We start from the raw sequence: 24,508 nt of genomic DNA on the forward strand, positions 1-24,508 counted from the left end.
TTCATGATCGTTACAATAAAACAGGTTTTTCATGAGTCATTACACATATAATATCACATACCTGAAAAATGGGGTTCTTTTGCCTTCTCAAATGCTTGACACATGATATTCACAATAATTGTCTGGATTTCTAGAGTGTTGATACTAACTGAGTTTTGATTTGAAATTAAACTTTTAAAATTTATAGCAAGACTTCGTCATAAATTTGAGATTTTGATGTCAGTTGAGTTAAGAGCTATTGAAAATCCGATTTCTTTTTTCTTTTGTACATGCATTTGATTTTATTTCTTTTTTTTCTTTTTACATATATACTTTTTTTAATGCGTTTTGAAATTTTTGAATGAATTTTTAAAAACGATAAAATTGAAAGTTTGTTTATAAAGTTGTCTTTCTTATAATATATATATATATATATATGTCTATATATTTTAGACGTATAGATTTTTATCTAATATATATTTTATCAGTTTACTAATTTCTAGAAACATTTTTCAAATATCTCACATTAATAATACCTTCATATAATTAATAATTTTTTAATTTTGGAAAATTCCAATATTTCATGAAAGAATCATTGCATGTATGATATCGATGTTTTCTAAATTCCATTATCAAATGAGATTATCCCAACAATATGGATATTCAGATTTCAGACCATTGATTCTTCCCCGTTATATTTTTATTAAATGAGAAAATAAAGCATAGAAAAAAGATTTAAAAAATATAGTAATACGCAAACACAAAGCATATCGATTATACTACGTGAGATTATTAATAATATGATGATTATATATCAACAGAATTTTACAAAAGTACATAATTAATCATATGAACCAAACAGTGCATATTGCATAGGTAATGCTCAAGTTAGCTTATAAATTGTGATTTTTTCATATATCAAACCATTGGCTCTTAGCCTCTAACTAACAGTTGGGCCAACCCATTAATAGTTCAAGATTGAAAATAATTAGCCATATGACTGGCCCAATGAAAATTTTACAACATACCCAAAAGCCCTGCCCAGCAGTTTGGTACCAAATATATATATATATTTTTTAAAAAGAAAGTCTTCACAAAATTTGTTCTAAATATTTTAAACACAATCCAATCAAAATTATTATCAATGTTTGTCAAAAAATTTAAAAGGAAAACAATTATTATAAATGTGTTTCTTTATCACGATGAACCGCGACCATGATTTTTTTGTATATACTAAGTAACTTAATAATCTGTAAATCACGTTATTCAGATAAATTGTATTGAGCAAAATCTTTGTGATAGGCTCGTACGAGAAAGTGTTTGTAGCAAAAATCGGATTCCTGACTATTGGTCAAGAGCTCACTTATTACACTAACTTGGACACCCCCTCAAAGTCATTATCAAATTGTTTTTTTATGTCATGAGAACCTGTCGTCAACACTCTTTGGTGCTTACTGGATGAATTTTATGACCAACATAATAGCTTGCAAACTACGCTAGCTAAGTAAACATCATGTGCAATACTTGTGCGATATGCTCGCTCGCGAAAATATTGACATGAAAAATCGAATGATTATTGTTCTAGCGCTTTTATACTATACTAACTTAGACACCCAATTGATAATATTATCGATCGTTTTTTTTAAACTTTTACATGATGATGCCCGAAATTCAGGTGGATTAGTGTTTGCTATTTTTTATACTTATAATTAATATAAAATAATAATTTTAATCGATTATTTTGTAAATTTATCACTTAAAAAAATAAATTAAATTCCCACGACCAATTATATATACGTATATATTTATAATATATATTTTCTTGTTGTCACATACATAATAGATATCATACAGTATGGAAACATATTATGCGTATTTATATTATCCACCTCTCTTTCCTCATTTCTCTTACTGAAATTCGTGTAGCTAGGGTTCAGGATTCTACTCAGCTCATTATCTCTATCGAAGAATCTTTCCCATTCCATTTGAAATCCTAGATTTGGATGCAAATTTGAAGGATTTCTGAGAAGGGGCAAGTTAGGTGTTTCCTTTTATCCGCGGTGCATTGTAGTGCCGTTTCAGGTCTAATTGAATCGATCTGTAAAGTTATGGAGGACGCGTTGCCGTTGGCCTCGGTGGCGGAGAACGACAGTGATTTGTCTGTTGCTGCGGGTCTTGCGAAGGAAGCTGCTTTGCTCTTTCAGGCTGGGAAGTACGTAGATTGTTTGAGGATTTTGAATCAGTTGTCGCAGAAGAAGGAGCGCGATCCGAAGGTGGGTAATCTTATATTTTAGTACAGGAAATTTAGATGTATGGTTTTATCTATAATTTGGTTTATTTTAGTTATTTTTATTGATATCATTAGATTATCAGGATAGCGGCCGTAAATGGAATAGACTATAGCTCATGATGAATTGAGAAGTTTCTTTTGTTTTTATTTTTTAATTTTTATTTCCGTTGCATTTGGTGATGATTTTAAATTTGCGCGTTTGCCATTGGATTAGTATCATTTTATTTTGAGATACCAATGCCATGTTTGATATTTATGTGGTGGTAACTTATGGGTAAACTTCAAGCTCGACTGGTTGTGGTTTTACGGTAAATTATATGATTAAGTTGTACTATTGCTGTCTTCCTTTTTTTTTATCGGTGATATTTGATACCATGATACGTGGATGCAGGTTTAATAACTTAAGGCTTTTTCTTGTACGAGTACAAAAGTAATCTTTGTTTTGAGAGTTGTTGAACCGTTTCTTTTAATTTTTTACTTCTCTCGGTTCTGGAAATGGGAATTGAGTTATAGTTTTGTCTGCTGTTTTGTTGAACCATCATGTTCTTAGGCGTCCAACAAATTGGGGAACTGAGTGACACTTTGTGAAGCCATGATCTTATAGAATTCTTTTATTTTCCTTCTTTTCCCACATCTTTTATTTGTTGTAAGTTGGTTCACCTCACCCGAGTTTTCCTGAAGTGCTTTAATTTGCTGATAAAATGACTTAGTCTGGCGTTTTGTTCTTTTTTTGGTTTATTTTTTTCATTGGTAATATAATATTGATTAGTGACCTGGCTTATTAATCATTGTTATTCTTTTTTCCCCTCAATCAATAATTAGATTTCTTATTAGGAAAATCTACGAAGGCCCAAACACTGGGGCAGTCATGGAGATTATAATATAGATAAATGTCTCATTCAACCAAGCTTTCCATCAACTCTGTTTTGTGTTAAGTCTTTATTTGCTTACCAGCTTGTTGTCTTCTCCTAGTCTTAACCAGTGTTTTAAAATGGGCCTAGGCGGAGTTGGCTGACTGCACTGAAAAAGTTTTAGTCGGCCAGCCTAGGCGGCCTAGGTGTTAGGCGCAGGTTTTGTGCCCAACTAGTGCTAGCGAATTTTAGAACCACGGTCTTAAATAGTATGAATGTCCTTTTGTATCTCTGTCTTTCTCATTTTCCAAGGGGACATATTAAACGGAGAAAGTGGCAATTCTTAACAAAATATCTCCTTTTTTTTCCGTTGGAAAAACAAACATGTGAAGTGAGGGGGTGGGCGCAAAAATTCTGTAAGACCTTAGGAAAGCACTTGTGTGTTCGTTACCAAAAGTTTTATGCTACAAAAAAATCAGATTGTAACATACAAAGCAATGGTTGGTTATTGACTTATCATAGTCCACGCCTTTTCACAAAGAAGAATAGAAGATCGGAGAGGGGGGTTTATGGAATATATGAGAATAAGAGTCATAACTTCAGCGTGTTTTGCCTCAAGGTTCTCAGTGCAGAACACTAATGAGGTCAATTTTCGTATGAGTACAGTGGCCCAGCTAGGTCTTATTCCTCGAGTTTTTTTAGCCATTTCATTTGTTGAATGCTTGCTCCTTTACTAGACATTCTTCAGTGTTGTTTTAGGTTTTGTATTTCATCAAGTTATCCCTCAATTGCACAAACATATTGAGACAATGCTGTATGAGGGCATACATATTTGTGATCAGTCAAACTGTTATGCTTGTCAAGAAATTAAAAACCATGCGAAGTGATTTAGCTTGGACCAAGATTTGAATTTTAAAAGGAAATGGTGAAAGGAACATGAATGTTTTGATGCATGAATAACTCGACCAGTTTCAGCAAGTTATTAAACACTCAAGTTGAATAAAAAAATAATTTCCTTGAATTCACACCAGAACTATTGGTCATCAAGCCTGTTTCAATTGTTGGTTTCAAAACATTAAAACTACTGATTCAATTTAGTTTCTGTGAGCAGGATGTGTCAGGATGCAATTATGGTAAAATGAATGCTCTGTCTATTATTTCATTTGGTGTTTCTCTGAGTAATGCTTCTTTCTTAATTTTATTTTTCCCATTTTAGATTCTTCATAATATAGCTGTTGTGGAGAACATTCAAGATGGTTGTCCAAATCCTAAAAGGCTTCTTCAAGCAATTGAAAACATCAAGGTTTGTACTTAAATGGTGCTTTCCCACTCTCTTTCTTTATTTAGGGACTTTATTCATCTTCCTATGTGCACATCATTCTAATTGAATGGGATTTTATGACGATTTTTTTGAATGATAGGTACCTGAGAAATAAATATCATGTGTGCGTGTTGCTGGGATGATACTGACATTAATTGAATGCTTCAAGTAAATAAAAAGTAATTGTTTTCATTGTCTGTTTGACATTATTTTAGCAGACAGGATGTATAAAGGAAGAAGAGAAGGCAGCCTTTCCATTATGAAAACTACCCATATTTGCCAATTAATAATAAGCTTTGCATGCAACCTCCTCTGGTTGTTATCTCCACCTTTTAATTTTTGGTCTAGGCAATACTAAGTAATTTATAATGCAGTTAGCAGTTGCAAAATTTCAGTGTTACCCTTTGTAAACATAGGATTGCTGGTCATATTGATTCCCATTTTATGTTTTATTCTTGTTTTTTAGTACGAAAGTATTCCAACCTATTACAATGTTGGTTTCACTTATTCTTACATTGGATTCCCTTTTCCCTTAATCTAGAAACAAAATGAAGAGCTTGCTTGTGCATCTAGAGAACACCTAGAGGTTGGCCGGCAGACCGGAAGCAAAGATACAACTGCTAGCATGAGGGGAAATAACGTGGTGCATCAGGTTTCAGGTTCCCCTGTTCTTCGCAGTGATGAATTTGATATCTCGGTGGCAATGTTTAACACAGTATGTTTCATATAGTTCGGCACTGTTAATTACGTGATTTGGAGCTGACTTTTTCCTAATCCCCTATCTGCATTTATGATTCTTACGGCAGGCAGTTGTCTGGTTCCATCTTCACGAGTACCCAAAATCATTCTCATGTTTGGACGCTTTATATCAGAACATCGAACCAATTGATGAGGTAAGCAAGTATAATGTATTGCATGTTGCGATGTTTCTTGTTTGTGAATTCTGATTAAACCAATTGGCTAACTGTCAATATTATACAGGGGACTGCACTTCGTATTTGCCTTTTGTTGCTGGATGTTGCATTACTCTCTCAGCATGCATTGAGATCTGCTGTAAGTACAATCTATCTCAGAATGGATGTGGTATTCTTATGCAGAGGTTCTTTTACTTGCTTTTGTCTAAATTTGATCAATATTATGGATCCTTTAGTTTCTTTAGTTATTTCTCAAGGAACAGATAGTATCGTCGTTCTAACCTGAAAAACGTTTGGCATGTTGTATTCTGCATTAAACTGCAAGTGGTCAACTCTGATGGAAATTTAAAGTAACTAACCAGCATGTGTGTATGTGCGAATTGCTTTTTGAATCTCTTAACTATGGGCAAAATTGCTTTTCCACAGTGAGATATTTTTCTTCTTCTTATTTTTTTAGTACAATTTTTACAACTACGGGGTGGGTTAGTGGGAGGGACGACATTTGTCATTTGATTTACGCGGGTGTCGAGGCTTCTGCCAGCTGAGCCAATTGGCTTCTGGCAGATGTTTACCTTAATTTTCAAAGCAGCGCTTCTGTGACATGTTTGGAGGAGTTTTTTGCTACGTGAGTTGGTGTTTCCCCTTGTCTTACCTTATATGGATTTGAGTGTATTCTTTGGGTGCTCTTATAACAGGCAATCGTGGTAGACACAAAGTTTACAATTTTTCTGGTAATAATTTTTAAATAGTTGAATGTCAAATTTCACTAGTGTATATCTAGATTAAAGTTTATGTTGACTAGAGGATCTTATTCCATGTTTCAGAAAAAGAAAAAAAACATGCTAGGTCCGTACATAAATATCTTTAAATTTAATAATGTCAAAGAAGGGTTTTAAGAATGGTGTAACAACTTTTTTATGATTTCTCTGCTTGATACTAGTTGCTGAATGAAGTGGAACAACATATGATTGTGTCTGATCCAAGTATTTGAGACTTCTGTATCTGATGAACATGTGAAGAACACCTCTGCGATTTATTATCAATGTTTTCGAAAATCTTTTTAGTATTAGAGGCTGCTACCTTAGGTGTGATTGAGCTCAGAAACCGCAACTAGTCGTGGAAGAAGTGTACAGAGACACAGACAGACAGACACACACACACACACACGGGGCAATAAAAACCTTGTGACAACTTGGAAATATTTCTAGTAATTTTGATATTAAATAGTGACCCAATAAGAATAATTATTTGTCTATCGGTCTTTCTAAGGAATGATTCTCATAGAAATGCAAGATTGAGCACTCTGGTTGGTTCATTTCAACTTAACACACTTTAGAAAATGTATAAATTCACTTTGAAGTAGCATCTGGAACCTGCATTAAATATACTGGTTGATTCAGGATAGCTTCTACTTTTCATTTATAAATTTTGATTTTTTGCACAATTACATAGGTACGGAGTATTGAACTGTTATTCATATTGTTGGCGTATACTCCCAAAACATATGTTGGGGTGGGACGAGTGGGCTAAAGTTATCCTTGTGAGAGTATATGGTTTAGAAGTTTTAGATGATCAAACTATTTGGAGTTAAATGTGTTTTCTCTGACAGCTCGCGCTTCCATTCCAGTTAGAATTAACTCTTGCAGTCTTGCTTGCTCTTCTCCGATGCAGTTTTGGTAGATGCGTTCTTTTCTTATGTAAATCTTTTAATAACTGTTATTTGAGTGACGAGGACTGGTTGTAGTTATAGCATGATAAGATTTACTGTTTGGGGTTAAGATGTACCACCAGTTATTTGTCACATGTCCATGTCATAATATTTACTATTGTTTACTTCTTTAACTCTTTATCATGTATTGAGTCAAATAAGAATTATCATTTCAGGATGTGATAAGCTACATTGAGAAGGTTTTCTGTGTCAGTAGCTTGAACAATCAAGTAGACAACGGCCTCTCTGCACAGCAACAACCTTTGTCAGCATCCAAATCTGCTTCAATCCCCAGCAACTCAACTATTTCCGATGCTTTTCATTCTGATTCTGCTGACGCTTCCAATGCATTGGAGAATACTTTGATTGGCACGCTATCAGAGGAAGCACTTGAAGATGAATCATTGCAGTTATTATCTTCCCTCGACATTAGTGGCCGAAACCTTCAAAGACCTGGCATCCCACTTTCTAATGATCTCTTGAGGAGCCAAGCTGTTGAGTCCCTGCCAGCTGTTGATTTGAGGCTTAAGTTGTATCTTTACAAAGTTCGTTTTCTGCTTCTCACCAGGAACCTGAAGGCAGCCAAACGTGAAGTTAAGATGGCTATGAATATAGCTCGTGGCAAAGATTATGTCATGGCTCTCTATTTGAAGTCACAGCTCGAATATGCTCGTGGGAACCATCGCAAAGCAATCAAGCTTTTACTAGCATCAAATAACCACTCAGAAACTGGAACGTCTAACATGTACTACAATAATCTTGGGTGCATCTATTATCGACTTGGGAAGCATCACACCTCGGGTTTATTCTTTTCTAAAGCCCTGAATAACAGCTTGCTCGTAAGGAAGGAAAAACCTCCAAAACTCTTAACTCTGTCTCAGGATAAATCGCTTCTGATCACATATAATTGTGGTGTGTGTTCCTTGACATGTGGTAGACCTTTCCATGCTGCCCGCTGTTTCCAAACCGCCAGCTTAATTTTTTACAATCAACCTCTTTTGTGGCTACGGATTGCTGAGTGCTGTCTAATGGCCTTGGAAAAGGGATTGATAAAATCTAGTGATTCCTCAAATGACAGATCTGATATTAGAGTTAATGTCATTGGAAAGGGGAAATGGAGGCAACTTGCGCTGGGTTATCGGGTTTCATCAGATGACCAACTTGAATTTATCGGAAAGGATGATTTGTTTCCAAGTGATGGCAGGCAGCCTGGTCTCTCATTGTCTCTTGCCCGGCAGTGTTTGGTCAATTCTATGCATTTGTTGGATTCAATGGGGTCAAAAAGTTCTAGATTTGGTCCAGTTCATAGTTCGGAGGAAAGTGAATCAATAGAAACGTCACTGCTGCAGAGTACAGATAACAAGAATTCCACAGGTAGTGATCCCAAGTCATCTAATTTGTCATCCCCCACAAGCCAGGTCAATTCAAATGGTGAAGTGAAAGAACAAAGGGTAGGAAACAATCTAATTATGTCATTGCAAAATTCTATTCCCGAATACGATGACTTTTGCATGAAGGAGAACAGGATGATAAAGCAAGCGGTACTTGCAGATTTGGCATATGTAGAGCTGGGACTCGGAAATCCTTTGAAAGCCCTGTCGACAGCAAAGACTCTGTTGAGACTACCAGAATGCTCAAGAATATACGTTTTTCTTGGGCTTATGTATGTAGCTGAGGCATTATGCCTGATAAACAAGGTGAAGGAAGCTGCTGACTATTTGATGATGTATGTGTCTGCTGGAAATAATGTGGAGCTTCCATACAGCCAAGAGGACTGTGAAAAACTGACTATGGAAAAGGAGCTTGACAACGAGGACTCAAATGGTTTGTCAGGGCCTCCAAATACTGGCTCTTCAGGAAGTGACTCCAAACTATCTGTGTTTGCCAGTCCTGAAGAGGCTCGTGGAATTTATTGTGCGAACTTTGCTGTCAGTTGTGTGTTGATGGGGGATCTTGAACGAGCCCAACAGTTTGTGATGAAAGCATTATCTGAAATACCTAATGCTACCCAGGCTATTGTTACGGCGATTTATGTGGATCTAAAGTGTGGCAAAACACAAGAAGCTCTTGCCAAATTGAAACAACATCGTGGAATTCGGTTCCTCCCCGGGGGGTTTAAAACTGAATGGTTTTTCTTGATGGAGCATTCTGTTGTTTTTATTGGTCACTCCGGCCTCCGACTCACTTTGTCTTGAAGCAGCCTTATGTTCCTTAAAAGAGCCTTGGTATAAGTTGAGGACAAGGATAAGCTCTGCATTAGAAGGTAAGCTGTCAATCCTTTTGAAAGGAGAATTTGTAACATAAAATTGTTCATCCGAAAGAATAATACTTTTATTTCCGATTCTTAGTTTTTTAGTGGCATGGCTTAATTTTGGTTACTAAAGATTCCCATATCTAGGTTTCGAGACTTAGTTTTGATTCAAATGTAGGCTTTGTCGAGATTCTATTGAATCATAGAGGGGCACGAGTTCTTGAGATTATTAAGCAAACACAAAAACCAATACTCTTGTAGATGCCAGCATTTTAATTAGATCTTTTTTTCTATGTTAAATTTACATTTGCTTTTCATTGAATTTTGCTTCGGTTGGTGTATGGTTGGGTTTAGGAGAGGATCATCGCTGATAGTTTCATCATCATCCTAACAAGGGTTTACCAAACAATGTACATTTCATATCCTTCCAATATTTGAAATTGTTTTTCGTTTTGTCTACGTACAAGAATCTGAAATTGGACTGGGTTGGTGATGTGGCACAATCTAATTTATTTTGTTTTCCTTTTTACCAAAATCTAAGCCTTTTTTTTTTATATATATAAAATCCACCTCGTACCAAACGGATAAATATTTACAATTTCAAATCTTTTAAGAGAAAAAGAAGAGTATGATCCAATAAACCTTCGTGTTCAAGTAACGAACGACGAAACCTGTTATGCAATTCGATTATTGATCGCATAACAGACGTTATAATGCGTATATATCATGTGATGTACCCTGTGCAAAGGGTATTTCTTCGTGTTCAAGAAAAAATATTACAATGGAGAAGTGCCAATCTGCAACATTAATTTAAACAAACGAACAATATTTTATAATTTTAGTGAATACAAAATTCTATTAAAAATATATAAATAATATGCTTCATTTGGCAATCATGTATGTAGATTACATGTGAATATCAAACTATTTGTCACACTCCATCTGACCACGATATCTCAAGAAAAATTGTGTAGCACCATAATGTGCTAATGCCCCCAACACAACGAACACATGGAAGATTTGATGGCTATGCCCCGCAAGGTCGAAGAACCCCGGATTCCACCGCTCAGGAATCCGGCAAACATAAAACATCGTCCCGATCAAATAAGATGACGCCATGACAGATTCATACGCCAGTGTAACGTTACGGTCGGGATCGTCCCAATTCACGACGACAGCATGAACCGCCGGTATCAAACCAATCAATCCCATAGAAACGAAAAGCATAGCTCGAAAAGGACGGTATTTCCCAGTCGAGAAGGCCGGGGAGAGCAACGTGAAGATGGTGCAGATCCCGATGATCGTGATACCGGTCAGGTAAACGACTTGCCAATGCGGGGTGCATTGAAAAATGTAGTACATGGCGGGGAAGTAGGACGTAATTATCATGACAGTTATACCGACATAATCCATCTGTAGTAGCATTAAGTTAAGGTGGTGTGAATGGCAACAGAAGAGATGGCATATGCTACTTGAGAGGAGACAGAACATAGAACCGCTCAAGTACACGTAAAATGGCCAGTTCGTGACGACGGTTTCGAGCGAGGTTATGTCGATTTTCAAATGCGATTCTTGCTTCAGGTCGATCAATTTTGTCGGTCCCTGAAATGGGAAGTATTCAAATTTTCATTTTGGTCATTGAAAATTTAAAGAAACTTGATGACTTAGGTACTTGAATGAGGAAACTCACCAGGGAGAAATTCTTAGATATATTTGCTGATGGGTTTTGCCTGTAAAACAGAGAAAACGCTTTATTTCCTTTGCTTCAATTATGGAAACGTTAGTTTGCATTTGTGTCTGAATCGAACTTAAATCATTGTTCACAAACAACATAGTTCACCACAAGAGTGCCCTTTCCTTTTAGCTATTAGGAAGTAAAACTAGCCATGAAAAGAAATGTCAAAGATTTCGATGCAGCGGGTTCACAATGTAGTGGCATAAACCTCACTCGACAGAGGAAAAAAGTGTGTCCATCCCATTGTAGTAAAAAAATCACATTGGATTTTAAGTTTTTTATTTAGCATCTGTATTTTTCGGTTTTTAGTAGGTAATGGAAGAAGAATTTATGGCAATGGCTTGAATTAAATTCCCATAGATAACGAGTCAACTTTTCAAAAAACTGGGTGACAGTTGACAGATCATAGTTAAATGTCCCTTTTTATGATTGAATTGATTGATAACAGACAGCTAATAACTGCTCTGCAGCAATTTTATTTCAATTTTATTTACTTTTGCAAGCAATTATTAATAAAATCATGGCCAGAAAGAAAGACAAATTGTCCAGTTGCTCTCAACTTTTTTGAATATGAAAATATTAGCCAAGAACGACAAAAATAAATAAAACAAAGAGGCAATGGTTTTCACAAAGGTTAATATTAAAAGAATTAATATCCTTTCATCTTGTGAACTTTCTAAAAATTCAAATTTCATCAATTTTGAGTCATCCCTACCAGGTCGCCTCCCTCCACCAAAATCATCCCTTCTGACCATGTCTCCAGACTTGTTGCAAGCATAATATGTCTAAAAAATTAAATTATGTTTTTATGAACAGCAGAAATTAAATATTGAATCATACATCCTGCCACAACCAATCACCTCCATGGCCCAAGTTCTAAATTTGAACTAAAAATACATATGAGAGAAAAGGGGGATAAAATTCTTGAAATTACCCAACTAATACTGTGATGAAATCTGCAACCCGAGGCACGTCCTTTACATTTGCCACTGTCAATCCCAAAAACAACAAGAACCCAAGCAAATGTCTGCAAGAAAACAAACAAATATGATTTCAGAATCTCAACTCATCTTAAGCCAAGAAAAATAAGACAGATTCGAAGAAAAGAACTTCACTCACGTCCACACATTCAATGTCTCATTATGCCACCGAAATACACTAAAAAAGGCCTGTTTCAGAGGCCAATTAGCCCTATAATAATTCAATATATATTCATTATCCTTCATATACTCCGGCAGCTCATGATAGGATAAAAGATGACATTTTTTCCCTTTGAAATCTTTGCAACCAATCCTTTTCTTGCTGATACTTTTCTTCTCTGCAGGTGTGCAAACTTTTGCATCTTTTTCTTGATCCATCCCTTTAACTTTCCTCTTCCGAACAGACCCTTTACTGCTACTTACCATAATATAAAATTTCTTGAGCAGATAGTATTCTTGATTCGGAGAGAAAAATACGAACTCTTTTCATATGAAATACAGAGGGAAAAAAAGTGTGAACAGTATGGTAACAAGCAATTTTGAAAACAACAGAGCATTTATCAAGGAAGGCTTATACTTTGCCTTTGCTTGAATTTAATGCTGTGTCACATTTGGTTAGGTTATCAATAACTTCTCCATTTAATGCTGGCATCATGCATCAGTTCTTATTTTGCATTGAGTTTATACTTCTTGTTTTTTTGAAAAAAATTGGTTTAAGTTTTAGGTTATCTTATCTAGGCTGTAAAATTTAAATAAGATGCTAATAGCTCAAATATTTAATTAAGTGGGAGTATATATTGATTTAATGTTATTTATAGGTAGATTCAATATTTTTTTAAAACAAAATATATGATTTTGTTGAATTTGTCTATGTTTTGAAACAATTAAAAAAAATTGTTCCACTTTGGATGTCAATTTACTGAGAGTTAAGGGTAATAAATATGAGTAAATTTAATATATACTTAAAATAAAATCCTTATTTTTCCCCAAAAAAGTAAAAATTAAAAGTAAATAAATCACGAGGATCTTGTATCCTGACAACACGCATTCGATGCTTTTACTGTCTTAGACAAATAAACAAACCTCTCCTTTCGTATGGGTTAGTTTTGAGTTTCAAGTCAATTGGAACAAGTTTTTAGTAGTTCAAGTTCAACACTTTTTAACCTTATAAGATCAGGTTTGAGTCAACATAAAATTAGTTAAAATAATTTGATTCATGTATACTTTTTTTCTTATCTCTAATGGAAAATTATGTCTCTCAAGAATGTCCGAGTTGATGAAATATATAAATTCTCGATAAAAAATCGTGAGTTTCATTTTTCAGATGTCAACATTCTCGAACGAACTTATCGTACATGGTTTGCCAAGTACGCATCCTTAAAACTAATTTGATTCATTTTTTTAATCTCTAATATTGGAAAATCAAAACATCGTGGGGTGTTCGAGTTGATGGTGTTGTAGGTAGACTTTTGGTCAACGATAATGAGTTCGATTTTCTCTACCAATTCTTTCTTGGACGAACCCGTCGTACATAGTTTGACTGACTAATATGATTTGCTGACTACTACAACAGCTAGAGAGTTTATCTAGTGTACACCTAATTGTAACTATTGCGATTTATCTCGTCACAATAATAAAAAAGGTAGGAAAATTAAAATTATAAGTGGTCTTAAATTGAAAGAGAAGACAAATTGAAATATCTTTTCAAGTAATTGATTTGTGGAGTGTCCATATCAATTGTGCTGAGTATTGCAAGGTAGTTAGAAATTTGGGGCATTTTCCCGAACTGTTTTGTAGGTAGGAGTTGAGCAAATTAAATGTTATAGCATCTTTATTCATCTCAAAATAAATATTGAGACTACGAAGTAGTAATTAATATAAATAGTAGGTTTTCGTCATATAATTTCATAAATCTAAATTCATGAGGCATGTCAACTCTGTCCATATTTATAGTAAAATAATAGTTTTAACATGAAAAATTAATATTTTTCATAGATCAGATCAAATTAAAATCCATATCAGAAAATTGACCGACGAAACGATCTCATATAAATTTTTGTTTCTATATAAAAATGGTGAGTTTGTTGCCCATAAGAAACTACAAAAAAATCAACTTTGAACTGAATTTTATTACTTCTAATAAAAGTCATATTCTTTTATTAGACTATGTAATAGGTGTAGTATACTCAACATTAAACCATATGTTTTCCATGTGGAATACTCTATTCCATAAACACGCTTCTAAGGGATTGTTAAAGGCGCATAATTTGATTCCGACTGGGAATGTATAATATATTTAATTATGTGTACAGCGATATATTGCAAATTTCAATTAAAATTCTTTAAATAGAAGTATTTTTTACAGGGATATATTGCAAATTGCAATTAAAATTCTTTAAATAGAATTATTTTTAAAAAAAAATATACGTCGTGTTTTTGTTGGGGGTCATTCTATACAGCAAAAAGTGATAAGAGGAATTTAATCATATTATGTGTAAAAATTATATAAAGTCTTACATGAAATATTTCATGCTAATTATGTTATATTTTACAATAAACATATACTACCTACATCCTAATTACTACATAACTTTGTATCTTTTTTAACACATTAATAAATTCATTGAAAATTTTAATTATACAAATTACTTTTCAATTTTACTCTTATTTAATGTGTGTGTATATATATAGATTTAATATTAATAGATTTAATATTAATATAACATTAAGTATAATTCACCAATGCTTTTTATTATGTTTACATAATTTATTACATCCCTATTCCCCAAAAAAAAAGACACTTTAGAAACGTGTCCATCCCATCTATCTAGTCTGTATAAACGGTCCAACAGAGCCATGAATTGAACCTTATTAATTCATATGTATGCCAGAATGGGCAGGCAGTAACTGCATTTACAATGTCTCAGCGTTTAAAACTCATATATTTATTTTTTTGGGAAGAAATGGTAAATAATTTCCACTGTATTTCGTTTCAGGGGGAAAAATGGAATTCCTACTAACCTTAAATTATTAATTTTTGTTAAAATATTATTTGACACTTTGATTCAGAAGAAGATACGAACGTGTGTGAAAAGACAAAATCAATAACACAAAAACTTTCAAATGTCAATTTTGTGATACAACTATTTTATTTGGGTCACTTATGAAAAATATTAATTTTTATGCTAAAATTATTATTTTTTTATTATAAATATGAACAAAGTTGATATGTCTTACAAATAGATATCCGTGAGACCGTCTCACAGTAGACCTAGTAAATTAATATGCAACAAAATATTATAGACCCATTGCCACCTAATTCCTAGCTAAGACTGAAGCTGTGAACAATACATTGTGCTTCAAGTGTGACACATTATGGTTAACTAATTTACAACCACAAATGTAGGTGTGTATGAACTCACTTAAACACGGTCCAACAAATCCAATATTACAATCAATTTATAATAAATAAATAATAGTTTCAATTTAAAAAATACACCATATCACTCCCCTGATAATGTTTTTTTTTTTTTATCATGGGGTGAAATATTTTCACAGTCACCTCTCTCCTATTGGAAGATGCTTATTGCAACATAACTTAGGTGACAATCCCCCTGATAATATTGCACACTAACATAATTATGGTTATAGTTATGACAGCGTAAATCAGGTGGAGGCTAACAAGCTATCTCCACCATCAAAATCATCGACAGACCATGCACATAAAATCGGTTGTATGCCTGATAACAAGCACCAGAACACGTACGAGAAATGACACAGCAGAGTGGCCAAAAAAGAGAGAATTATAGAATTCTTTCCTGTTGTTTTGAATAGCCATTGAAACGGCCATTGTTACAGCTAAATAAAAATAATGAAATCTGTAAACAAAGGCACCAGCTTCGGATAAACGTTGGAGGTTTCATAAACTTAAATATTGGACTGTTATCTTTGTTAACATTTTCAACATATAGAGCAACCAAACAAGCTTTTCGCATATCAAAGGTTTCAAGAATATACACTGTAACCTGTGTATCCCAAACTATATGCTTTCCCAACATAGTGTCACTGTGCTGTGAGCAACAGGATGTAATCCGTAAAATTTGAGTATTCATCATTCTTAATTTTGGCAGGTATGCACTTATAATTGAAAAGTTAGAATTTGAGGAACTGTAGCTCGTCCAATGAGGCTCGGAGATCAGAGCTGCTATATCCTTCAGGCATGCTGACAATATTAGGGCTATCAAAGGAGATGACGTCGGTCAGTGGGTAGCTTCTGTTCGCATGGAGTTGGTTGTTTGTGCTACTACAAACGCCTTTCAACACGACAGACTTGTGAACACCTCCGAGCAATCCTTCATAGTCACTGTCCCCACTTTCTCCGACAAAAACCACGACCTTTGATAGGTCCATACCCCAGCGAAGATATAAATACCTGAAAAGCAAGTTTTACATGTCTGAGTTATGATTCCATTTATGACATGGTGACGTGCAAAATGCTATACCAAAGAAAGGGTCAAAGATATGAAGATGACGAAAGCTCCATTTAGTTGTTCAATGGATCAAACTAAACAATGTCTGATCGAAAGAAGCATGGGTTGAGGCAAGAAAGAAGAAAACCATCTTCATATTACTTTTCTCATGTGAAAATAGTGGGAGGTTGAGTACTTGGAGACGCTAATCCAGCTTCAAGAAACAAAGCATTAAATTGTATGCACTGAAGGGTACTTTGTATACTACACTGATAAATGAAATGCCAGGTAAATGCAGGACACTGTACTTAAAACTTTAGAATATACGATTTAATGGCTTCAAGCACAGCCGTCACAAGAAAATATCATCACCGAGTAAAATTGGTACCTGAGTACTTGGGAACGAGAAGCAAGGACCGGAATCGCATTAATCTTATATCCATTTCGACAATAAACAACATGACAACGTAGTGCTTGAATTCTCAATAACTTTCTTAGTTCCTTAAGAGGGGGAACCTGAAAGACAAATGTTCTTGTTAAAATGGCATGGATGTTTTACTATGATGGAGATATAGCAATGAAGGGCAATAAAACAGCAAAATTAATGAGATCAAGGAATAGGACAGGATCGGTATACAACGACTGAAGGAGACAGTAAGAGCTGCGGCATATTTCAAGTCGTTGATACAGTAAGTTCCAATACACTATACAGCGAGAAAAATAAGGAATATTGGTTTACCACTCCAGGCTTCTGAACTTTGAAAGAATAGCAGTAGTCAGCTGAAGTCTCTTCATCTTCAACAACATTATGTTCTTCCCTTTCTCCCTTCTTCTCAGCTGTAGAAGCCCATCGGACTAGAGTCTTTCTCAATCCTTCACCACCCCAATGGTATTCAATATGCGAATGATAATACAAGTCTACTACAAAAGGGTTTTCCTCAGAGTGAAACGATGAATAATAAAGATCACCGCCACTATTGCAAATAAATGCATCAAAATCAGTCGGGTTAAAGCCATTTGAAATCAAAAAAGAATATGTTTCTGTAATATTAAAGGATGTGTTTAATATAAACCCGACTGAACCTTCAGTCCTTTCCTTCTCCACAGCCTCAAAGATCTTTCTTACACATTCAGAAAGACCATCACCTTCATGGCAATCCACAGCAATCACAAACATGTGTTTCCTCCTCCTCAATACGGGGAACTTACCACCTACAGAGTTCTGATTTCCCTTATCAGTCGACCCAGATTTTTGCAAGCTCTTCACAGAACCTCTAGACCATGTCAAAACAGCATTTTCTAGCTTACTCTTTTGAACTTCAGGGTTTAGAGTGTTATTAATATTTTCTCGGCTCCCATCCCTGTCTCCGTCAAATGAAAACTTTAAGTTCAAAGATATATCATGTATATCCCTTAAGGAATCACTTGGTGAATCTGATTCTGAATTTTTGTCGTCGTCATCATTTTGTAACCAACGAGGCTGCCTTGGTTTGCAACTTGCTATTTTAGTGAGATAAGTTTTACAATGCTCTGGCCATGAAAAAAGATGTATATTTTTAAGACCGTTTCCTCTGCATTTTGCCCAGAGATGCTTATCTGCAACCAGCTTCAAAAGAGCGTCAGCAATGGACTGTTGATCGTGGGGATCAATAAGGAGACCATTGTCTAAAACCTGCAATAAGGATAGATACCAAATAACAAACTAAGATATAAAAGCTTCAGGAGAAGAAACATCTTCCGCAAAATCTCTGAGATGATAAACAAAGAGAAAAGAGTTGAAATACCCTGTGTATGTCAACGGGACCACCATTTTTTGTGGCAACAATGGGCAAACCATGTGCTGCAGCCTGTTTGATGGTGGAGAGATCAAAATCGTCAATCGAACAAAATTGATATCACCAAGTTTAAAGTCTTCAGAAGCACGTGCATACCTCTATCAAAGTAAGCCCAAAAGGCTCAATGAAAGCTGGATTAATGAAAACACCCTGTCCAAAAAAAAATGAAACACTTAAAAGTTTCAGCAGATGTAATATTTAATACACATATCAGCTAATGGTAGCACACATGCATGCACTGAAAAATCAAATACTTCCCAATTGAAAAAATATATACTATGTAAGTATTTAGAAATTCACAAGGGATTTGCTTTCCAATTTCGTACCACAATCTTAAGCATTTTGGCCCAATTTGAACCAATAATATTGGCATGCCCAAGAGTGTAAAGGGGCTGACATTGCCGAGTTATTCACTCGCTCAGTCCCAGAATTGCAGACATGTGTGTAGGCCATAGGCCACAGATTAGATGCTATCTCAACACCTTATGTTTGAGGGGGAAAAGCTATGGGTGTTAGCTTACCGAATCCGAAAGTTCAATCCGTATCAAGATTGTACCAAGAAATTTATGAGCAGTTGGTATTATATTCAAGAGAATGGATATAAAATTCTAAAACAATTCTAGTTTACAATTAGTCCGAACCTTTACTATACTGTTATTTTTCTTAAAGTTGCCAATACTGCTTGAGCTACAAAACGAACATGAGAGTACCTTAGTCTTTGCTGCTAGGCGATAGATTTCAGGAACTTCAGCTTGCTTGTGATGTTTTGGATATGCCACTAGACCATAGAGATCATACTTATCGATAATCTTAAGGATTGATAAAAGAACTGAAGCATTAGTGCTTGACATTTCATCAATATTGTCACGGTTACCCATTATTAATGTCTGCAAAATATAAGGGAAACAAATAAAAACGACAATACAGGTACAACTACTCAATGCATTCCACGAAAATGGGTTTGGGTGGCAGCTTACAAGGTTAGCAAGTTCCCTTAGAGGACGACATTCTCCAAAAGCTTTTACCAAAGTAGTGAGGTTTTTCTTTTGATCTGGTCTTGCGAGTGCAAGTATCATAGGCTTTCTTGGATTTGAAAGGAAGCGCATTATCTGTACATGTATCACCGTATAGATACTAGCATTAACTTAAGAAATAAAAAATGAGGGAGGTCAAAATTTTAGGTATTAAATATTTCATGAATTTTGAAAAATAAATCTATCTAAAAAGTACTGCCTTGTTTTAACCAGATTTTGCAGTATATTAGTCTAACCTCTACCCAAATAGGTGGATCTGGAGACTTGCCACCTTCACTGGCTTCTGTTTCTGTATCAATGTCTCCATCATGAGGAGTGATGTCATGAAATTCCATCCCAGGTGGTATTACCTGCGAGTAGAAACTCACTCTTTGAGTAAATCATAAAAACCTAAGAGTTTCAGACAAGTTCAGAGACAGCGAGGCCGCATAACAAATTCACATTCAAAAAATAAGTGCCATAAAGGAGTATTTATCATTCATTTACTTACAGAGAAACTATGATAAAAGACCAGAACAGTCAAAATATAAATTTGATCAGCAAAAAAAATTTAGATGCTAGTAGTTTGGAACCTAAAGTGGAATTACAGTACTTACAGCCATGCGAGGCATGAATCTTCCGTAGCAGCTCACATTGCGTCTGATCCTCGCTCGTAATTTACGCTCTAGAATTGGATCAAAACCATCATACAGTCGCCACTGCTCGTCTATTTCTTGTCTGGTGCTAGTAATGACAATCTCAGAAGCGTCGAGTGATAACTCCTCCGCCTCTATTCTACGCATTATTTTGAAGGTAGAATTAATCTCATCCCTTGACAATCGACCTTGTCTCAAAAGCTGTTCCAGCTTATCGCGACCCAATGAATGACCAGTTAAAATCATGGGTACATTCAGAGCACCAGATAAAAGAGAAGCAGAGTCACCTGCATCTGCATAATGCCCATGAATTGCGACAGGCCAAACAGGATATCCATTACCAATTTGTTCACCAAGAACCTTGGACATCTGTATGATGTGGTTAAGAGCACCATCAACAAATTCAGGGATATGTGGCCACAGAAGTTCTTTTGGAATATATTTATCCTTAGGTCCAAAAGGAATGCGAATGATGTAAGCACCACTACTCTCTCCCATTTCATTCACCAAACCTTCTGAATTTCTTGAAGGTAGCATCTCTGTGGGTTCACCGTAGCTCCAGTCAACTTCTGGTGATGATACTTGTCTAGTTAATAAATCAACACGATATACACCTGGCATCGAACCTAAAGCTCTTGCCAGCTCAACAACATACTTCACCTGATAAAAATATAGAAAAAGGAAAGTAAAGCATTATCCATGAAAATGTTGATATTGAATCAACTGAGAACAAGTTTGGCAAATCACGAAACAACCCCTGAATTTTGAAGCACCACTGGCGTACTGAAAATGACATAAAAATTCCCCTGGGAACAGCACATAATACATACCTGGCCACCAGTATCAGAATCACGACCAAGCTCCATGTTTTCACCGCGTATCAAGCCATGAATGCTGCGGGAGAAGCTTGTGTCAGCAAGCACGTATTAAGTTGCATGCGATTCTATATCATTATTTTTAGGCGGGGGCATCAAATAATAAATTCTGCATGTTCAAATATACGAGTTCCCTACATCTCCTGGCGGTCTTAAAAATAATCAGTAGAAGGAAATCATTACTCGAGTATAATCATTCCGAAAATGAAGACCGATTATCTAACTTTATTTTAGTTAAAGAGTGACTATACCAGCAAAACCAAGCAAAGTTATCAAACACCAAATTAATAAATAACAAGCAAAAAACGGGATATCAACACCAAATACCTTTTTAATCATAATATGAAATATGAGACAAGCAGATTTACTTCATACCTAATCAATACAATGTATAATTGTTTCCCCTTTTGTTGATTAACCCATGCCTCTAAAGTGTCAACCGAACTAATTCTTGGCAATCGACCTCTATTGCTTTCTCCGTGAGATGAAAGATCACCAACCGCATCTCCTTTCTCCCCCTCTGATAAGTCTTCTGACATGTCAGCAACCGCTTCTTTTCGACCCCTTTCACGTTCAAGACGGCGTTTATTCATCCTCTGAGCTTCCTCACCTTCAAGCTACAAAAATTAAAGAAATAATTGCAACTCAATTACACTACTGATAGATAAATATACGTTTCAAAAAATAAAACAGCAGATATCATACAATATTTTCTAAGACTCCCAGCATTAAAAGTATGTAACATGATTTGTAATATCACTGATGTAAAGAGGAAATAAAAGCAACAATTGTCAAAAAGACGAATAATAAGTCAAACAAACAAATCGTAATTATCTTCGAGCATTAAATTAATGGCGAGACTTTGGCATTCTATTAAGCAAAATATATCATAGTTCACGGTACTATTAAAGACGCATGGCACATTAAAGCCACCTTGAAGCATAGGAGAAAGGCCAGGGTGAGAAGAGAGGCCCACTAACATGTGATAGAATATAATCTACGTATATAATGAAAATTCTCTCAATTAGCATCATTATGTTTTCTGCAAACTATCGAAGCATACAAAATTTCATTAGTGTACAAATAAATATGAATGGTGATTAGACTGAATTTCTCCCTAGATTCACAATCCCTTTGTGTTAATCTCGAGATTTTGACATGCATCCTTCACTTAAAGATTGCAGTTGCACCATTTTGCACCCCATGACCGTGAATAAAGAAATTCAGGGACAAGTAAAAAGAAGAAAAAAAGTTCCAGGATGCAACCACAAATTAATCACAACGTATAAGCAAATCAATGCCAATTACGTATTTTTGTAATCTTAATAAATGAAGTCGATAGACATGGATTTTCGAGCTAGAATACTCATAGCCGTCATGCCCATATGTTAAGAAACATTTTAAGCATCACACGGCCATCCAGGCATGATAAATAGGAAGGATTCCAAGTATGCAAGCGTATCAACTGAATTCAGTATGCACTTATGAAATGATGACACCAATCAGAAGGTAAAATTTAAATAAGTATAACCAAAGAAAGACAAACTTGAACGATGATTAGAATATCTAGCGTGCTCTTGTCCAACAACTTATATCATTACTAGCAATCTGTAACAAGGCTAGCCAGCGAAAAACATAGTGTGAATAAAATACATCAAAAAAACTCTGGTCCATCTGAAAACACTTGCCATTACTCCATAACTTCCCAAGTAACAACAGAGCTATAAACACAAAAGGATAGATTCTCTTTGACTTATAAAAAAACATGCCATGATGGTATTTAAGTTTGTGCTTACTGGAAAATTAGTCAATAGACTCAAACAGAATAACTCTCACGCAGACAACATTGTTCTTCGTGATTTTCAAATATCTTACAGGCAACAATACAGTTGATAAGAGCGAGCCATTTAGCCAATATTTTAATCAATGAAGCAAAAATCTTTTTACCATTACACATAGATATGTTATTAGATTTCAATCATTAAGCGACCCATGTTTCATAACACTTCAGATATCAGATATGTATCTAGAAATTTTAATTCAGACTTCCTTCCCAAGCAGGGATCGACGCGTCATCACCTAAACAAATGAAACTCGGAAGAAAAACTTCGAAAAGAAAATCATTGAGACATTGACTGGAAAAATCGAAAAAATTAAGAAAAAACGAAACCTGCTTTTTCTGGCGAGCCAGATTCCAAATACGCCAGCACATATTCTCCAGCCTTGTGTTCCTCTCCTGCGGACTCCGAGTCGCTTGTGCCTGAACAAAAAAATCCAGAGTAAAAGACGGACATGTACACACATTATACGAACAAAAAAAAAACTCACAGCACCAAAACACACATACTCGTGCCCAAGCGCGATGGAGATCGGTCTCGTCGAATCCCGTGATCACCTCCTCCACGAAGTATCGCGTGGGACTAAACCTCCCCCTCTCCCGCAGTAGCAACGACGACTTCGTCTCACCCAGCCCCGGCCCGACATCGAGAATCGCTTCCAGATAGCTGTTAATCCAATCATTTCCCGCCATTTCCCGCCACCACCACAATCACCACTGCTCCTGTGCGTATGTGGAGGAGTGTGCCTCTACAATTGATTCGAATATTCGTAAATGTATCCGCGCACACATATATATATATACGTGTTTGCACTACAGAGAAATGGAGTGGAGAGGGATTTTTGCTGGGTGGTGATGTTGATAAGGCCACTCTCAATTGATTGAAATCAAATATCAAATAATTGAGAATTCTACACAATATTATATATATATATATATATATATATATATATATATATATATATATATATATATATATATATTATCCTGCACACTCTTTTCGAAAAGAACACCCGTGGACGCTTGCCTATATAGCACGCCCACAACCACACAAATTTTTTTTTTTTTTTTTAAAAAAGCTGACCAATCATGTACCGTCACGTAGGCGGTGCTCATGGCGTGTAGGGTAACAAATTCGTGTATATATATATATATATATATATATATATATATATATATATATATATATATATATATATAGTAGATGTAGGAATTTGATTTCGATCATTGCCATTCAATCTCATTATATATATGTGTAAAAAGGGCATATTTTTTTAAAAAAGGCCAAAAAAATTTAATGATAAAATCACGACAATTCGCCTGATCTGGTTATCGATTTAATATACAATTACCTAATAGTCATATTTTGATTTTAGTGTTATGTTCATGCATGTGTGTATTGATTTTTGAATTGTTCAAGCAATTATCCCCGTAATAATGTTAGCATAGAAAAAAAATTATTTGAATTGTTCAAGCAAGTTTTTGATCAATTCATATAACAATCGACAAATATCCAATAATAGAAGAGAATATTTACTATCTATCACGTGTTGTTATTCTATGTTTTCATGTGTAGATATCTATATGGATGACATGTAACGAGAAAATGACAAGTGACACCAAAATTATTTGTGTAGGATATGATGTTATGGATATATCATATGTCAAGTCAATAATTTTTCAATTATTCGTGAACTGAGGACAGTTGGACCGAAACTCAAAAACGCAAAAGTTACAAAAACGGAAAATTGTAACTTGAGTCGAAGAAGATTTTCCGTCCAAGAATAAAAACGA

General features: G+C 35.1%; 3 protein-coding genes across 3 annotated transcripts; 1 reads left to right on the forward strand and 2 right to left on the reverse strand.

Moving 5' to 3' along the window:
* Nucleotides 1-1,831: 1,831 nt before the first annotated feature.
* LOC140832263 (uncharacterized) lies at nucleotides 1,832-9,627 on the forward strand. Its single transcript, XM_073196169.1, has 6 exons — nucleotides 1,832-2,252; nucleotides 4,337-4,423; nucleotides 4,983-5,156; nucleotides 5,248-5,334; nucleotides 5,423-5,494; nucleotides 7,240-9,627. Exons 1-6 carry the CDS (start codon nucleotides 2,088-2,090, stop codon nucleotides 9,256-9,258), a joined length of 2,604 nt encoding a protein of 867 aa, XP_073052270.1. The 5' UTR covers nucleotides 1,832-2,087; the 3' UTR covers nucleotides 9,259-9,627.
* A 490-nt stretch (nucleotides 9,628-10,117) lies between these two features.
* LOC140832264 (heptahelical transmembrane protein 1-like) lies at nucleotides 10,118-12,609 on the reverse strand. The gene is made up of 4 exons (XM_073196170.1): nucleotides 12,169-12,609; nucleotides 11,984-12,076; nucleotides 11,005-11,044; nucleotides 10,118-10,916 (listed from the first exon to the last, which is right to left on the reverse strand). The coding sequence occupies exons 1-4, from the start codon at nucleotides 12,453-12,455 to the stop codon at nucleotides 10,239-10,241; spliced, it is 1,098 nt and encodes a 365-aa protein (XP_073052271.1). The 5' UTR covers nucleotides 12,456-12,609; the 3' UTR covers nucleotides 10,118-10,238.
* A 3,318-nt stretch (nucleotides 12,610-15,927) lies between these two features.
* LOC140832265 (probable sucrose-phosphate synthase) lies at nucleotides 15,928-23,636 on the reverse strand. Its single transcript, XM_073196171.1, has 13 exons — nucleotides 23,225-23,636; nucleotides 23,048-23,137; nucleotides 21,253-21,494; nucleotides 20,833-20,896; nucleotides 19,964-20,662; nucleotides 19,604-19,717; nucleotides 19,311-19,442; nucleotides 19,044-19,220; nucleotides 18,430-18,483; nucleotides 18,283-18,345; nucleotides 17,238-18,170; nucleotides 16,887-17,014; nucleotides 15,928-16,461 (listed from the first exon to the last, which is right to left on the reverse strand). Exons 1-13 carry the CDS (start codon nucleotides 23,405-23,407, stop codon nucleotides 16,182-16,184), a joined length of 3,159 nt encoding a protein of 1,052 aa, XP_073052272.1. The 5' UTR covers nucleotides 23,408-23,636; the 3' UTR covers nucleotides 15,928-16,181.
* Between the last annotated feature and the right edge of the window lie 872 nt (nucleotides 23,637-24,508).

The sequence above is a fragment of the Primulina eburnea genome, chromosome 5 (genome assembly GCF_022965805.1).
Source record: "Primulina eburnea isolate SZY01 chromosome 5, ASM2296580v1, whole genome shotgun sequence".
Lineage (NCBI taxonomy): Eukaryota > Viridiplantae > Streptophyta > Magnoliopsida > Lamiales > Gesneriaceae > Primulina > Primulina eburnea.

What these genes read in the sequence shown, in the direction of transcription:
- LOC140832263 (XM_073196169.1), top strand. Translation starts at nt 2,088, where the DNA reads ATGGAGGACGCGTTGCCGTTGGCCTCGGTGGCGGAGAACGACAGTGAT. An exon ending in AGAAGGAGCGCGATCCGAAG is followed by an intron (nt 2,253 to 4,336) that starts GTGGGTAATCTT and finishes TTCCCATTTTAG; the next exon opens with ATTCTTCATAATATAGCTGT. An exon ending in CGGTGGCAATGTTTAACACA is followed by an intron (nt 5,157 to 5,247) that starts GTATGTTTCATA and finishes TTCTTACGGCAG; the next exon opens with GCAGTTGTCTGGTTCCATCT.
- LOC140832264 (XM_073196170.1), bottom strand. Translation starts at nt 12,455, where the DNA reads ATGGTAAGTAGCAGTAAAGGGTCTGTTCGGAAGAGGAAAGTTAAAGGG. An exon ending in TTCATCACAGTATTAGTTGG is followed by an intron (nt 11,045 to 11,983) that starts GTAATTTCAAGA and finishes TCTGTTTTACAG; the next exon opens with GCAAAACCCATCAGCAAATA. An exon ending in TATCTAAGAATTTCTCCCTG is followed by an intron (nt 10,917 to 11,004) that starts GTGAGTTTCCTC and finishes TTCCCATTTCAG; the next exon opens with GGACCGACAAAATTGATCGA.
- LOC140832265 (XM_073196171.1), bottom strand. Translation starts at nt 23,407, where the DNA reads ATGGCGGGAAATGATTGGATTAACAGCTATCTGGAAGCGATTCTCGAT. An exon ending in TCCATCGCGCTTGGGCACGA is followed by an intron (nt 23,138 to 23,224) that starts GTATGTGTGTTT and finishes TTTTTTGTTCAG; the next exon opens with GCACAAGCGACTCGGAGTCC. An exon ending in GTCCCGTTGACATACACAGG is followed by an intron (nt 18,171 to 18,282) that starts GTATTTCAACTC and finishes TCCTTATTGCAG; the next exon opens with GTTTTAGACAATGGTCTCCT.